This window comes from Sinocyclocheilus grahami, unplaced genomic scaffold (genome assembly GCF_001515645.1).
Source record: "Sinocyclocheilus grahami isolate Dianchi unplaced genomic scaffold, SAMN03320097.WGS_v1.1 scaffold508.1, whole genome shotgun sequence".
Classification (NCBI taxonomy): domain Eukaryota; kingdom Metazoa; phylum Chordata; class Actinopteri; order Cypriniformes; family Cyprinidae; genus Sinocyclocheilus; species Sinocyclocheilus grahami.
The window spans coordinates 519,200-534,669 of record NW_015505687.1 but is presented as its reverse complement, the minus strand read 5'-3'; the positions used below and the strand labels follow the sequence as shown (position 1 = coordinate 534,669).

At 41.4% G+C, this 15,470-nt stretch overlaps 1 protein-coding gene across 1 annotated transcript in view; it reads right to left on the bottom strand.

Moving 5' to 3' along the window:
• Positions 1-9,296: 9,296 nt before the first annotated feature.
• The window catches only part of LOC107554619 (centrosomal protein of 89 kDa-like), a 67,813-nt gene continuing 61,639 nt past the window's right edge, over positions 9,297-15,470 (bottom strand). The window contains exons 15-17 of the mRNA XM_016237184.1: positions 14,131-14,311; positions 13,332-13,499; positions 9,297-9,631 (exon numbers count right to left, since the gene is read on the bottom strand). Coding sequence (XP_016092670.1) covers positions 9,373-9,631; positions 13,332-13,499; positions 14,131-14,311 — 608 coding nt within the window. The 3' untranslated portion in view covers positions 9,297-9,372. The remainder of the gene's footprint in view (positions 9,632-13,331; positions 13,500-14,130; positions 14,312-15,470) is intronic.

Sequence of the window (15,470 nt, the reverse complement as noted above, 5' to 3'; positions counted from 1 at the left end):
AGACTTAATTTCTGTTTTTCTCCTTTCACAGAAACGCTGCAGGTGCATGATGCGACGATTGAATCCTCATGGTCTTGTTTATGCTGCTATTCGCGCAAATAAAGCTAAAGCCCTGTATAAAACCCCAAAAAAAGACATTCTAATCTTACTGGTTAACAATCAACTAATGAGCTTCGTTTGACTGTCAGGAAAATAAAAATGGACAAATCGTTCTACAATTCTCCACCGTATTTACTATGCAGCGCACAAGTTAAAACTTGCGTACACGAGCTGAGACCAGACATGAGATTTGATCGTAGCCACCGTTCACGTCCATATTGATATATTCCAAGTTTTGCGACTGTACGGCACGCCCAATTTTCTGTCGTACGTTCGTTTCGTAAATGAGGCCCAATGACACCTGGCCTACAGCTAGGAACATTTGAAGAGAGTGCCATTTTCTGCATGACTGTGAATCTCACAGCTACAGTTGAGGTGATGTAGTCAGTCTTGGCTGAAACTTGGCTCTTTTTGCTTATCCATAGGTGTTTCGATATAACCTTTGCTCTGAGTTCTTTGCTCTTTGCTCTGGCTCTTAACCTAAATCTTAACCTTTATCTAAAATATATCTTTAAAGGTAACATTGACTCCAACAAGCACAGCGGCTCTGTAATCCTTCACTCAAGCTCAGTGTTTCTTTTCCCTGCAGGTTCTTTACCTTGAGATCCAATGAGAGCCATTTATTAGGGCTGCACGATAAATTGCATGCGATATTTAATGATCATATATGATCGTGGTTTTGCCCAGCTTGTCAGTGAACAACTGCTCAGTCCATGTGAAAGCACACACGTGATGGAGATTTACCGCTGATTACAGAACCAGCTTTACTGACAAGATACGCATTAAATATCGCATGCGATTTATCGTGCAGCCCTACCATTTATCATTCTGAACTTGAGCAAGAGACAGAGTTTGAATTCTGCCAGACACACGCACCTTAGTCGGTCAATACTAGAACAATAGACAGCACCTTGGGTTTGTGTTTAATCAAAACTGGAACTGTTTCTCTCTGCCGGCAATGAATAATGTTATGCATGCTTATGCAATGCATTGAAAACAAAAAGAAAATCTGCATTAACTATGGTTGGTTTAACAACAATTTAATTGGACTCAGTCATGAGAATGCATTTCGGAGGAAAAAATCTCCTAATCACAGCACACCACATTCTCTAAATGAAATTCAACAATCAGTGAAGGACAGCTAAAAGGGTGGTCACACTGCACTGCACGTTCCATTGACTTCCATTTATACACATGCGAATGCGTCAGAGCTGAAACGCAAGCTCGTGCACAAAGTTTTGCATTTCGCTGTGTTCCAAAGTTCAAGCTTGGTGAACGCTGACCTGCAAATTTGCATCACGTGAAACCGTGTGAACAACAGCAGATGGATACGTCACAGCATGACCTCGTATCTGAATCAAAAGAACATAAATTTAAAACTGCAGCGATGCAGGAAAGTGGAGTAGATTGTGTGTTTTTACATTTGGTCCCCGCCACTATACTGGGGCATTAGGACCCACACAGACCACAGGGTGAGCACCCCCTGCTGGTCTCACTAACACCTCTTTCAGCAGCAACCTAGTTTTCCCAGGAGGTCTCCCATCCAGGTACTGGCCAGGCTCAGCCCTGCTTAATAGCCTGTGAATAAATTGCACACAATATTCTTTCCTCTTGTAGGTACTTTCACATCCCTCCTTTTCAAAGACTTTTTCCCTTTTCTTTTTCACACATTTCCTGTTCTCTCTCATTCATTCAACCATCCATCCAATTAATTCTTATGAACCTTTCTTGTCTTTGCTTCAAAATTTTTTATATTTTGGAATCTGCTTGAACAGATGTTTTGACTCTAATCATCCCTCTGAACATACACACATGCAAGCAGCACCTGAGATCTTAGTCACGCTGCTCTTCTAGTACAGTCTGAAATCTTAATTAGTGGTAATAGAGTGAGGATTGTCAGTGAAAAAGTGTGTGTGTGTATGTGTGTGTTGCAGCTGTAAAAAGAGGTATGCTAAGCCCTACTAAGCAGCCTCATTTACACAAGGTGGATGTGTCTACAGATCTGGGCTAATGTTCATTAAACTGTCCAGCTGCACGTCACCATGGGCCTCTGTGAATTAAAAAGAGAGTCAGACACATTCTCTCTTTGACAATACAGACAGACAACAAACTTGACAATGCTCCTCTAGACATGTCAGGTTCAATTCATCAAGCTTTTTTTCCAGATCACAAGCTCTGCAAATCACCCGACGCAGTTCCTTGCTGTTCTCAGAAAGGAACTCCGCACTTCACAAGTGTTTTACATAATTGCATGTGTTTAGATTTTGAAGCTGTGAAACGTCTCGGTTACATATGTAACCCTCGTTCCCTGAAGGAGGGAACGGAGACGTTACGTCAGTCGTGACTGACGAATTGGGATCTTGCCCGAGAGCCCTAGAGATTAGTGTTAACTAAACAAGCCAATGACAGTTGGCGTGCATGTTTCGCCACATGTACCCCGCCCCACAGCGCGGGTATAAAAGGAGAGCGCGTGCAAATGCACATCAGTTTTTCTCTGCGGAGTCGAGACTGTGCGCCCCGCCCATACAGCAGTGGTACAGCAACTGTGGCGATGGGACACTGGGATTGGATAACACTGGGAAAGCGTACCCAAGTAGGGGAACGCTACGGAAGCCACATCATGCGTATAAGAGGTATCATGTGGAGGTACACATATGGACTGGCCATAGGGTAGTACTACATATGGGAGTCCCTGCGGTAGACTCAACCCGCCTGGGGTGAGATCACTATGCAGCAGAGATGGCAGAGAACGTCTGCCAGGGAAAAACACGGGTTTACCATGAGGGGAGCCGTACCATGGAAGAATACACATGTGGGATCACCCGAAGGGGGAATCACTGCACACGGGCACCTAGCCCAGCACAAGGGCTAACCTTGGGCATACACACAAGTGCTGGACCTGGCATCTGGCGCTCCGCCACGCCTGACCGCCGAGGGTGCGGGAGGAACTTCAACAGGGTTCGCCATGGGGAACTGAACTGAGAAGCAGAAAAGCGCACGTATCCGGTCCGTAGAAGGGAATGGCGCAACAAGCGTGATCGACACAGAGCGGGTCCGGTGTTACTGCCTAACTGAGGCGCGTACACGGGCTCTACACGGCGATTATAGAATCTCGCAAACGTGTAAGGTGTCGCCCAGCCGGCAGCTCTACAAATGTCTGCTATCAAGGTGCCCCGCGCCAATGCCCAAGAAGATGCCACTCCTCTCGTACAGTGTGCTCTCACTCCGAGGGGGCACAGTAAACGTTGGACCTGGTATGCTAAGACTATAGCCTCCACTATCCAGTGGGCAAGTCTTTGTTTGGAGACAGCCTTTCCCTTCTGCTGTCCTCTGAAGCAGACAATGAGCTGGTCTGAGGTCCTGAAGCTCTGCGTACGGTCCACGTAAGTGCGCAAAGCGCGAACGGGACAGAGCAGAGCAATGGCTGGGTCTGCCTCCTCCCGGGGCAGCGCTTGCAAGTTCACCACCTGATCCCTGAAAGGCGTGGTGGGAACTTTGGGCACATATCCAGGCCAGGGTCTCAGGACAACGTGAGAGTTGCCCATTCCGAATTCTAGGCACGAATCGTCGACCAAAAATGCCTGCAGGTCCCTTACCCTCTTGACTGAGGCCAATGTGGTGAGGAGCACTGTCTTCAACGACAGAAACTTAAATTCTACTGACTGCAGAGGCTTGAAGGGCTCCTCCTTCAAGGCCGTCAGGACCGAGGGGAGATTCCAAGAGGGTAACAGGTGAGGGCACGGAGGATTTAGCCTCCTTTGCTCCTCTGAGAAACCTGACGACCAAGTCGTGCTTCCCCACAGACTTACCGTCTACTGATCTCGTGATGTGCGGTAATGGCGGCAACATACACCTTAAGGGTGGAGGGAGACAGCCTTCGCTCCAACCCATCTTGCAGGAAAGTGAGCATGACACTAATCGGGCATCTACGGGGGTCTTCCCGGCGAGAAGAGCACCAAATTCAGTGTCACTAACTTCATGAGGTGCCAAGTAGAGACCTGCACTCCCGTGGGAGTACCGTGGGACCCAACGCAACAGGACAACTCTTGTTGGGCGAGTGCGGGTGCGGGCGGGAAGAGACTCGTGTGCGTGTGTGGGATGCGGGAGAATAAAATGATTTGCGGGACTCCCGCAAAATAGAAATTATCTAAACATAAAATGTCTAAAACATATAAATTGTTATTTATGTGTTGCACAAAAGCAAAAAGAAAAACTAATAACATTAAAATGATTAACGCACGAGCTAGGCAGAGTTTCTACTTATAACACATGTTTAAAGGGTTGCAATGTAACCAATCATAGACTCAGCTGTTGATTTCTGCAACGCAAATGGTCAACCAGAGGTGATTAAGTTAGAATCCACTCACCACAGAGCTGAAATTGCGTGCTCACGAATCGTCTCATTTTAACACACGAAGTGTAGACATTATGAAAGATTCATTGTGCATATGTTCATTGTGTTATAACACTTTATGAGATTGCGATGAACTGAGATGTCAGCTTTTAGTGATAATAAAGGAAGCGCTGCTCGCATTCTGCCATGCCAAACCATGCAATCAGCAGCCCATGCTTGCTTTTCTGTTAAAAATAACAGGTTTGTGAATTTTGATGCTTAGCCTAAATAAAAAAATATTTTATCGGGAGCATTTATGCTGGGATGTTGTGGATCTTAGGAGAGGTTACAGCACCTTTTAACGTACATTTTTTGATGTGCTGAAAAAAAATCTATATAAATTACTTTTATGCTGGCTTTTGCGGGTGGGAGTGGGACAAAACATGAATGTCGCGGGCGGGAGCGGGCCCAGATAAGATATTTTTCAACGGGCGCGGGACAGAATCTTGCGGGAGCGGGACTGAAAAATCCATCCTGCGCAGGTCTCTAGTGCCAGGCCAGTAGGGCTGTCGCTGATGGGACAAAAAGTGGTGATGATTATTGGGGACCCCAGATATTTCACGTAGGGTGATAAACAGTACTAGGGCCCTCAATACCCTAGAAACCGCCCTGCTGACCACAACAAAACTATTTAGACCCATGAAAACATATTACAATACGTGGAAGATATCCTTAAAAATTCAACAATACATCTGTTTTTAAAAATGATTAAATGAAAAGTCGCTTTGTTATATATATATATAGTATTATCAAGTAATTAGTATTGTAAAAAATTTTTTTTAAATAATAAACAGTATAAAATAATAAACACAAAATACTTATTTTAATTATTTAAAATGACCTATTAAAAAAATGTGACATGCAAGATCTAATGAAAAACGGAAAAAGATTATAAAGGGAGGACTGTCCTTTAGGTTTGAATGGTATTATGACTGGTTGATATCACTTGAAAAAGGTGCAGTCAGAATAAGTAAAATATAAATGACTCTTACAGTCATTCATATGCTGAATCACACTACCACAAAAACACTTTTCTCCTCGGTAGCCCATGTATGAAGCTCTTCTATTTTCTTAAAAGATCACGATCTCATGCAATCTATCACATCACTTCAGCCTGAGAGAGCAAAAGACTCAAAAATAACCCCAAAGAACACAATGCCTGCAACTGCAATGGCCCTCTCTCTCTTTTTCTTTTTTCCTTTCTTCCTCCCTCTCTATGATCATGTATACGACTTCAATTTCCAGTATATTGTAAAGGTTTAAACTGCTGTCTGATTTCACTAGGGCCATATTTTATTCTTTTTGAAGTGACAAGAAAATAAGTGATTACTTCCATCTGTTCTCAGGCATGCACGCACATCTGTCGAATGACTTGAAGACTGCAGTCCACAAACAGTCACCATCAAATTTAACTGAACTTGAGCAGTTCTGCAAAGAAGAGTGGGCAAATATTTCGAAGTCTAGATGTGTAAAGTTAGTAGAGACATATCCCAACAGACTAAAGGCTGTAATTAAAGCAAAACGGTGGTTCAACAAAATACTGACGCAAGGGGGTGATCCTTTTTCCAACTCAGTGATTCAGTAATTTTATTTTTTTATTTATTTTTTTCTGACATGTTGGTGTTGTATCTTTCACTAGGATGTTACAAGTTGCAGTGAGTAAATACAGCTGGATAAAACAAAAACTGTCCGTCTTCATTTTAGGCAACAAAGCAACAAAATGTGATTATTTTAAAGGGGGGTGATTCATTTCTATACCCACTGTACATATAAAATATAGTAAGTAGCAAAACAGACTGTAGCTTTGCACAAATACTGTCAGAGCTCTCAGGAGCCATGAAGACTCAAGTCAGCCAATCTCCTGTGTTCCTGCTGTTACTATAGAGACAGCATGCATCAGGATGGAATGAAGGAAGCATATGAACTTTTCTGTGTGCACAGAACAGAGCTCACAAGCTGGAAACAGAAAGCCCTCCTGCTGCTGAAATAGGTCACTAGAACGCAAGTAATTCAGCTAATTCCAGGTGGAATATGTATTTTATAAATAAATATATTTGCCACCATAAATAAAAAATGTTTTTAATAAAAGTATGAATATTAACAAAAATATTTCATCCTAAACATACAAAGACGTTGTAAAATTCAGTATATTTTGAAAGATTACCCTTATTTAAAAGATAAATAAATAAATAAAGGTTACCTCAAATAATTACTTTAGGTCATCAAAGGGGTTCAACTGACACACATTTATGAACCCCTGGTGTAAAGGGACATCAACTGTACACATTTTACCTTGTTTAAATCCATCTGAATTTAACTGATTTTCCCCAAACAATGGTTCAGAAAATTAGGAAAAATCTGCAGATTGGCCTGCTCATAACCCATAAATCACCTACAGTTCATCTATTATTCAGCCATGTAGGAAAACTGCAAGAATGTAGGAAAACTCTAGAAGGACTATGTGGTAAATCATAACTGCAGGACTTATGCAAAAGCAAATATATGTATATAAATGAATGCAAGAAAAAGGGTTATCAGCATATTTCTCAGCTGTCTACCATTGCCTGTGCCCATACAGAGTGGCAAATTGACCATATGATAATATATGAATGACCATATATACCTCATGCTTTTGTGAGTGTATGTATGTGAGTGTCTAGAGCAGAAACAGAAGAACAGCAACTTATGGCAGTTTGTTGCCATTCTGACCCTTTGGGAAAGAACCATGCCAGAACACTTGCACAGACAAGCACACACGGTACCCTGTCCTCTCACTGTGGCTCACAAATACTCATTCAAACACAGACACAAGAACAACTCTCAGGATACTGAATCGTAGAGACATGCTATCTATTGTAACTGTGTGCACTTTATCCTCAAAAGCAGTTTTCTTGCAGTTTTACTTTAAAGGTCTTAAGTCCAAATAAATAATAATTTCAGTTGTAATTAAAAGAAATACTCAAAGTTTTGATTTTATCTACAGTGTCAGTGTGAAAGCTTATACGAACTGCTTTGGTTTTAGTTTTTTTCTTCAAGTTTTGTGTTCTACGTGCTTGATCTCACTTCCTTTTACCATCTTGTGCTTCTCTGTGAGGTAGTGATTAGTGATTTTGTGCATGTATTTTCTCTGCGCGAGTCTAACATCTGTTCTTTCTAATTAGCCACCAGGAGACGGATGAAGAGAGAGACAAACAGAGAGAGAGAAAGAGAGGGGTGGAGGGTGGAGGAAAGTAGGGAGAGAACACAACAGGGAGAAAAGAAGAAAAGGTGGGAAAAACGAGACGGAAAATGTGACAGGAAATAAAGAAGAAAAAAGAAAGAAAAGTAGGAAGTGCGACAGAGAATAATAGGGGTCCCAAAACATACACTGAATTATTAGAGGGATAATTCATCCAAAAATTTAAATTCTATAATAAAAGTAGTCCATGACTCATGCATCAGTCTTCTGAAGCCATAAGGGAAACCGATTAAGATTTATCTTGTTATTCACTGACAATCTTACCCTGCAGTGGTCTGTTAACTGCTGTGAGCAGATCATTGAGTTGAACTCAAGAACCGCAGGAGCACGTGACCCCCGACTAAGACATCAGAGAGTTTTAAAACTCAGTTTACTTTCTTCCCAAAACACAATTAGTGATGTAAAAGCAGGTAAAAGCAGATGGTAATTAAGAGAAAATGGACGAGAAGTGAATATTGGTGTATATAAGTATGTGCTAAATCTTTAGCTGAAGAGACATCTGAAGAAGAGTGGAAAAGGCATGGGGGAAAAAAGCAGAAGGAATGGAAAAGAGAATGAAAATAAGAGGGGAAAAGAGAGCACTTCAGGACAGATGTAACGACTGTCAATCTGTTCGTCTGTGATGAGACCAACCAGTGGTACAGAAAATAATCTAATCCATGCAATATCACAGCTCAGTGGTCTGCACAGCGACTTTAAACTAATAAAACAGTTCACAAACAATCACGGCACCAACAGACAGGTATTTGGTTGCAGAAGTATAAGATAAAAATTACTTGCATTCATTTTCTGGTTTAGAATGCAGAGGTCTCAGACACACTGTCTCTTTCTCAACTGCTAGTGTTACACTGGGTCTACGTTGTAAATGAGCAGTGCACCATGACACAACAACACTATAGCAATCTTTACAATGCTTATTGTAAAGAGCTTTGTTCATTACAATGGGAACAATCTAGTTGTGCCACTTGCTGCCAGTGAAAAATGTTTTACAGAATATTCATACACAGTCTCATAAATCAACAACAGCATACCAAAATAGCTTTAATGTGGCACTAAATTCTTCCCTCCATAACATGGAGAAGTTCACAAAGCTACACAGATTTAGGCCTGTTATTCACAAAGTTATAAGGACATCTTCTTGACTATTGTTTGATTATTTATTACACATTTTGTCCAGTCTCCTTATTCTGCCTGCTACCAAAATAGCTCAAATTTTACAGTGTTTCATTTTGCTAAATCTGAAAAACAAAGTGCTGAAAAAAGCAGGGCCTCTGGGCCTCCATATAGGTCATAGGCACTTTGTAAGTTAAAATAAAGTACGAGGAATTGGGCATTGGTGATGTGGGATAGTATGAACCTTTCATAAAATAGTAACTGGGGCCCAACTGATCTGCTGCCTATGACTTCATTCTGTCATGTGTACAGTTATTAAATACTTTTTTATTGGTAGAGGTGCAATGATAAGGTTGCCTCCGTATGGGTAACTAGAACATTAATTATTCCAATATTCTTTTCTAATCTTTTTAATACTTTCAATAAAAACAACTTGATCAGGTGTAGGAACAGTTCTCAGGGATGATTATTTCCAATCGGCACATTAATGAAAAGCACAGCTATGACCTCTGTAACCATCTTATGTTACCTAAGTTGTCTGGTGAAGAAGAGCACAGAGCAGAACTAACAAGAAGCAGAGATCAAGACATATGGAGATGTAAACAGTTGGCAGCTCGCACAGCTGTGTGAGTTTCTGTAAAAGTACCATGTGCATGAGCTGGTCTCTTTCATGGGTGGTTCTTTCAGCAAGTGTGACAATGTTGGCAAGGTACTGATGAGCGATGAGCTCTTTCTCTAAAGAGTCTTCAACCTGTTGCTTCAGAACACTTATACGCCTCTGAGCTTTCCTAAGGTGGGAGAGACAATGAGAGGATAAGACGCGATTGAGAATCAACATTTTTAATATATTACACAAGTCAGTATTTATGTGAGTTTATAATAGAAAACATAAAGTGGGGTCTGAAACCACATTGAAAAGCTGGCACTGAAATCAGAATTTTGAAAAATGTAAAAAAACAGGATATGAAGAGAGATATGCAAGATTCTGCATTCGCTGTACGAAAATGTGTGACATTGACCATCTGAACACATGTGCACAAATGTTCAGATTTCCTTGCTTCCTTAAATATACTCAAGAATATACAAACAAGAATCATCAGTTTTGCACAAACTTATGGAGATTAGCTTGAGTGCTACTGTCATTAAAACTAGCTGGTCAACCAAATATAAAAACACATTCTGTAATTCATGTTAATTATCTATTCCACGTTTCACTAACATAACTGTCAGGATCATGGACTGTCTGTGTCATGTTTGCCCCTGTTTCTGTTCCCTTATTTGGTCATGTTCCTGTCCTCGTTTTGTTAATTAGTTGATTAGTCATCCCATACACCTGTGTTTCCCCAATCATCCCCTGTATTTAAGTCCTAGTCTGTGCAGTCTGTCTCTGTCGGTTCTACTTGTTATGTTCATGTGTTTCCTGTTGTTCCCAGTGTTGGATGTACCCTGTGTTTCTTGGATTAAAGACTGTTTCGTTTATTCCTTGTCTCCATAGTTCCTCGCCATCACAGATTGTGACAGAAGAACCGACCAATCACAGTTACCGCCATGTTTTCCCCTCTGTTTGTTTTCTCGTTTTTCTCTGTGTTTTTGTTTCCGTTGTGTTTCCCTCATGGATGCCCTCCTTCGCCCAGAATTTCTTCTCTTGTTGGAGCAGGGGGAGAGATCGCTCGAGGACTATACGAGATACCCGGACGACGCGCTCTGTGCATTCTACGATGCCAGTCTAAAATGTCGAGTGCAGAGTGCTGTCGTCCGAATATGGTCCTCGAGCGGATTTCACCGTGTTTGTGGAGTGGCTTCTGGTGAGAAATGGGTCATCTCTCACCGTCACTCCCGAGGATGATCTCGCCAGATCCACTCCGGACCCAGAGCCCAGCCACCATCTCCCCACCGTGTGGAGCTAAAGCCCGAGCCCAACGATGACGGAAAGCCAATTCCCGCCGCGATCTACGAGCCAGCACAATGCCGAGCGACTGAGCGGAGGATCGCCCCGGAAGTAGAGCCCAAGCCGTCAGACCAGGTGCGAGAGCCGGTGACAATGCTCGCCACGAGGGAGAAAGCCGCGGATGGTGTGAGCGTGGAGAGGAGCTCCGCCCCCTGCACCCCGGCTGAGGGTTAGCTGAGTATGGTGTGGCGAAAGTGCCAAAGCGAAGAGGAGAGGACTCCAGTCCCCGAATCCAGTCCAGAGCACCCTCCAGTGCCCACTTCTAAAAAGCGCCCTCCAGTGCCCGCTCCTCCTGAGCGTCATCCTGTTCCCGTGTTCAGCCTAGAGGGGGCTTCCGATCCAGAGTTAAGCCCTGAATGCCCGGAGACGCACAAATGCCCACCCTCTCCTGCCTCCACCTCCTCTGCTGTCGTCTGGCAGCCCCTCTGCTCACCCTCAGCCCACCATCATTACGGTGCAAGCTCCGCGGGTCTGCCATCCTCCAGCGTCGCCATGGCTGGAGAATCCCTCACCTCCGCCTCCAGCCTCCGAGACCCGGACTCCGCCTCGGCCCGTAGACCCAGCGGCTCCACCTCGGCTCCTAGCTCCCTCACCTCCACCGTCACCCGTCGATCCACCGGCTCCACTGGGCTCCCTTGTCCCTCTGGCTCCGCCTTGGTCGGGCGTCAACCCGCCATCGCCTCAGGACTCCGCTCCTCCAGATGCACCTCGTCACTCCGTCCCACCGGCTCCGCTGGGCTCCTTCCTCCCGCCAGATCCACCTTGGTCCTCAGTCGCTCCGGCTCTGCCGCGGATCTCCGCCTCTGCCTTATTTGGTCATGTTCCTGTCCTCGTTTTGTTAATTAGTTGATTAGTCATCCCATACACCTGTTTCCCCAATCATCCCCTGTATTTAAGTCCTAGTCTGTCTCTGTCGGTTCTACTTATGTTCATGTTTTTCCTGCCATTCCCAGTGTTGGATGTACCCTGTGTTTCTTGGATTAAAGACCGTTTCGTTTATGCCTCGTCTCCATCGTTCCTCGCCATCACAGATTGTGAAAATAACACATTCAGCTAATAAAATCATTTGGAAAGAAAAACAGTGTATAAAACAAATGTAAAGTATACCGTTCAAAAGTTTGGGTCAGTAAATTTTTTGAAAGAAAGAAATACTTTTTAATTTTAGCAAGGATGCAATAAAATACATCAAAATTGATAGTAAATGCATTATAATGTTTCTATTTTAAATTCAAAATTGCCATTCCCAGTGTTGGATGTACCCTGTGTTTCTTGGATTAAAGACCGTTTCGTTTATGCCTCGTCTCCATCGTTCCTCGCCATCACAGGTTGTGAAAATAACACATTCAGCTAATAAAATCATTTGGAAAGAAAAACAGTGTATAAAACAAATGTAAAGTATACCGTTCAAAAGTTTGGGTCAGTAAATTTTTTGAAAGAAAGAAATACTTTTTAATTTTTAGCAAGGATGCAATAAAATACATCAAAATTGATAGTAAATGCATTATAATGTTTCTATTTTAAATTCAAAAATTTTTTTTTTTACTTTTAGTATTTCTATAAAAACAACTTTCACTGTTTCCACAAAATTACGCACAGAAGTTTTCAACATTGATAATGATAAAAAATGTTTCTTGAGTATCAAATCAGCATGTTAGAATGGTTTCTGAAGGATCATGTGACATTGAAGACTGAAATAATGGCTGCTGAAAATTCAGCTTTGCCATCACAGGAATAAAATTACATTTGAAAATATATTAAAACAGAAAATTGTTATTTTACATTTTTAAAAAATATTTCACAACATTACTATTCTCTTGATCAAATAAATGCAGCCTCAAAAAAGCTCACATCCTTTCAACTTATCCCCTACAAAGTCCCTCATTAATGTCTACAATTTAAATTTATTCCTAATTCTAGCCCTAATAAGCCACCAACTGAGAGGTCTAAATCTTCCAGCAAGCAGTTCCCCTGCATCAGAGAACTGGTATTGGTTGTTTTCTTGATTTACAGTTTTCTACTCATCTGTCCTCTAGCGCAGCGGCTGCTATTACAATTCCTGTCTGTTCTTCTTCTGTTTCTGCAGCCCTCTGGCCAAAATAATCTGTCTCTGCTTCGGTGGCCTGTTACTCATCCTGATCTGCCTCTTCCCAGCTAAACATGAAATGTCAAACCTCAATATTGTCACTTTATAGAGTCTGCTAAAAGTCATGTTTCACTATATTCTCCTCAGCAGTTTTCTTCACCCAGATTGACAAGAGCCAGAAAGTGCATCTCGTTTCAAATGCAGAGCTTTGGTATCAAATCACTGTTGATCTTAAGCCATCCATTGTACATTAGCTAGAAAAAACAGCCTGGCCCCAACTCAGCACACAGGGCTTTAAAAACATTGCAAAAATTACTCACTTCCATACACACTTCACCCATACATACACACTAGGGAGAGAGTGAGAGAGACAGAAACAAAAGAAAGAAATCTGCACATTAGAAGTGTCTTCTGTATGTTTGCATGTGTGTGTTCGTATGTGCTTGAATGTGTGCACCTGTTAGCTTGCTGTGAAAGCTGGAGCTCTGTTTCCATGTGCTTGATGTCTGTGTTAACGTTGGTTTTGTCCAGCAGCAGAGTCTTTCTCTCCGCCTCCAGCGCACTCACACGAGCCAACAGCTCTTCAACCTCACTATTCTTCAACCTCTCATGATCCTGCAGCTGTCTGAAATGCATAGGCGACTGAGTGAAAAGATTATAGAAAAAAAACACAAGGTTAAAGCATTCACCTTTATAAATGGAGTAAACAGCATTGCTTTTCCAAGGTTCTTTCAGTAATCATGGTTTATGTTTGATATGGCATCTTGGAATAAACTGACACCTACAAAAGTGTTTAGTTAAAGATGCATTTTGTGTCTAAAGCGACATAAACTGTCTGTATGTTTGAGTGTGTGTGTGTGTGTGTGAATGAGTAAGTGTCCTTGTGTGTGATGAGTACATCTGTGCTTTATCACTATTCTATATTTTCATTTGTCACCTCACTCACACAGACAGTGTGTAGGGTAAGAATGTGTAGGCTGTTTCTTTCACAATTCAAACGGTCAGATAAAAAAAAAAAAGAACTCCCTTTATCTTTCTCTAGGTTAGTTCCGAAATTAATGAGACATCCTAGAAAAATTACATCTCTTTACAATTTACAACTATTCTGTCTTTTTTATAAAACTTCTGCCTTCCAGACTTAGACTAATCAATAAAGAAGTTAAAAAAATATATATTTTTCCAAGAAAACTCAATCCACAAAAAAACACTCTCAAACTCAATTTCTATTCTATTAGCATGAAATGCATGTTTGGTACCTTCTGAGTTTGTCAGTCACAGCATTATGTTCAGCCAAGCTCAGAGAGTGTTCTAGAGCCAAGCGAATTCTCTGAAACTCTGTCTTCAGGGCATGGTGCTCTTTACGCTCCACCTCTAGCTCTTTTTCCAGAGCCTGTTTCTCTGACTCCAACAACATCAGCTGTTTAGAGACTTTACACACTACACACAAATAAAGAAGTGTTTTAAATTTGTATCTATATGAATAATAAGCATGCAGTATATGCAGAATGAAGACAGTAAGGAACATAGTAAGGATACAGGTATATAAGATATAGTACATGTAGGAAATCAGGATCTTAAGATTAACCATCTCTAAGAAAGATGAGATCTCCTATAAATCTCAAACAATTCTTATCCTTACTGTGATTCCAGCATTTTAATATTAGTGAGCTGTATTATTTGAATATATTAATTCATAATTTAAATACTTTTAAGTCATCCAGTGGCCCCATTAGAAGTTTTCTAAGGGCTCTAGTTTAGAACTACGGAAGTTCTAAGCGGCCATGCATTATTTATTTTTTTCCTTCTTGTTTTCTCGTTATAACGACTTATTTTCTCGTTATATCGACATAACGAGAGTTGTTTTCTCGTTATAACGACTTAATTTTCTCGTTATATCGACATAACGAGAGTTGTTTTCTCGTTATAACGACTTAATTTTCTCGTTATATCGACATAACGAGAGGAGAAAACAACTCTCGTTATGTCGATATAACGAGAAAACAACTCTCGTTATGTCGATATAACGAGAAAACAACTCTCGTTATGTCGATATAACGAGAAAACAACTCTCGTTATGTCGATATAACGAGAAAACAACTCTCGTTATGTCGATATAACGAGAAAACAACTCTCGTTATGTCGATATAACGAGAAAATTAAGTCGTTATAACGAGAAAACAACTCTCGTTATGTCGATATAACGAGAAAAGTCGTTATAACGAGAAAACAAGGAAAAAAAATAATAATGCATGGCCGCTTAGAACTTCCGTATAGAACACCCATAACACCCTTAACAATAACACCAGTTTTCAGCTAATGAGTGATGAAAACATTAATAATCAATCAAAATCAATCTGACTTGAAATGCTCACTGAGTTGTTGACAGCAAATGTCATCATATTTTGTTGTCAACACTAATATAGATATTATAGTTATCGTTTTTGATGTGAACAGATGTGTTCATCCCCAAACTCAATCCATTGGTTGACACACTGCATACAGCATTTTTTTGATGCATTTACATATTTCAGGGGGAATCAATCTACGAAAAGTTTACGAGACTATTAAGTTGGGGTAGGAGCTTTCATGTTTAAGC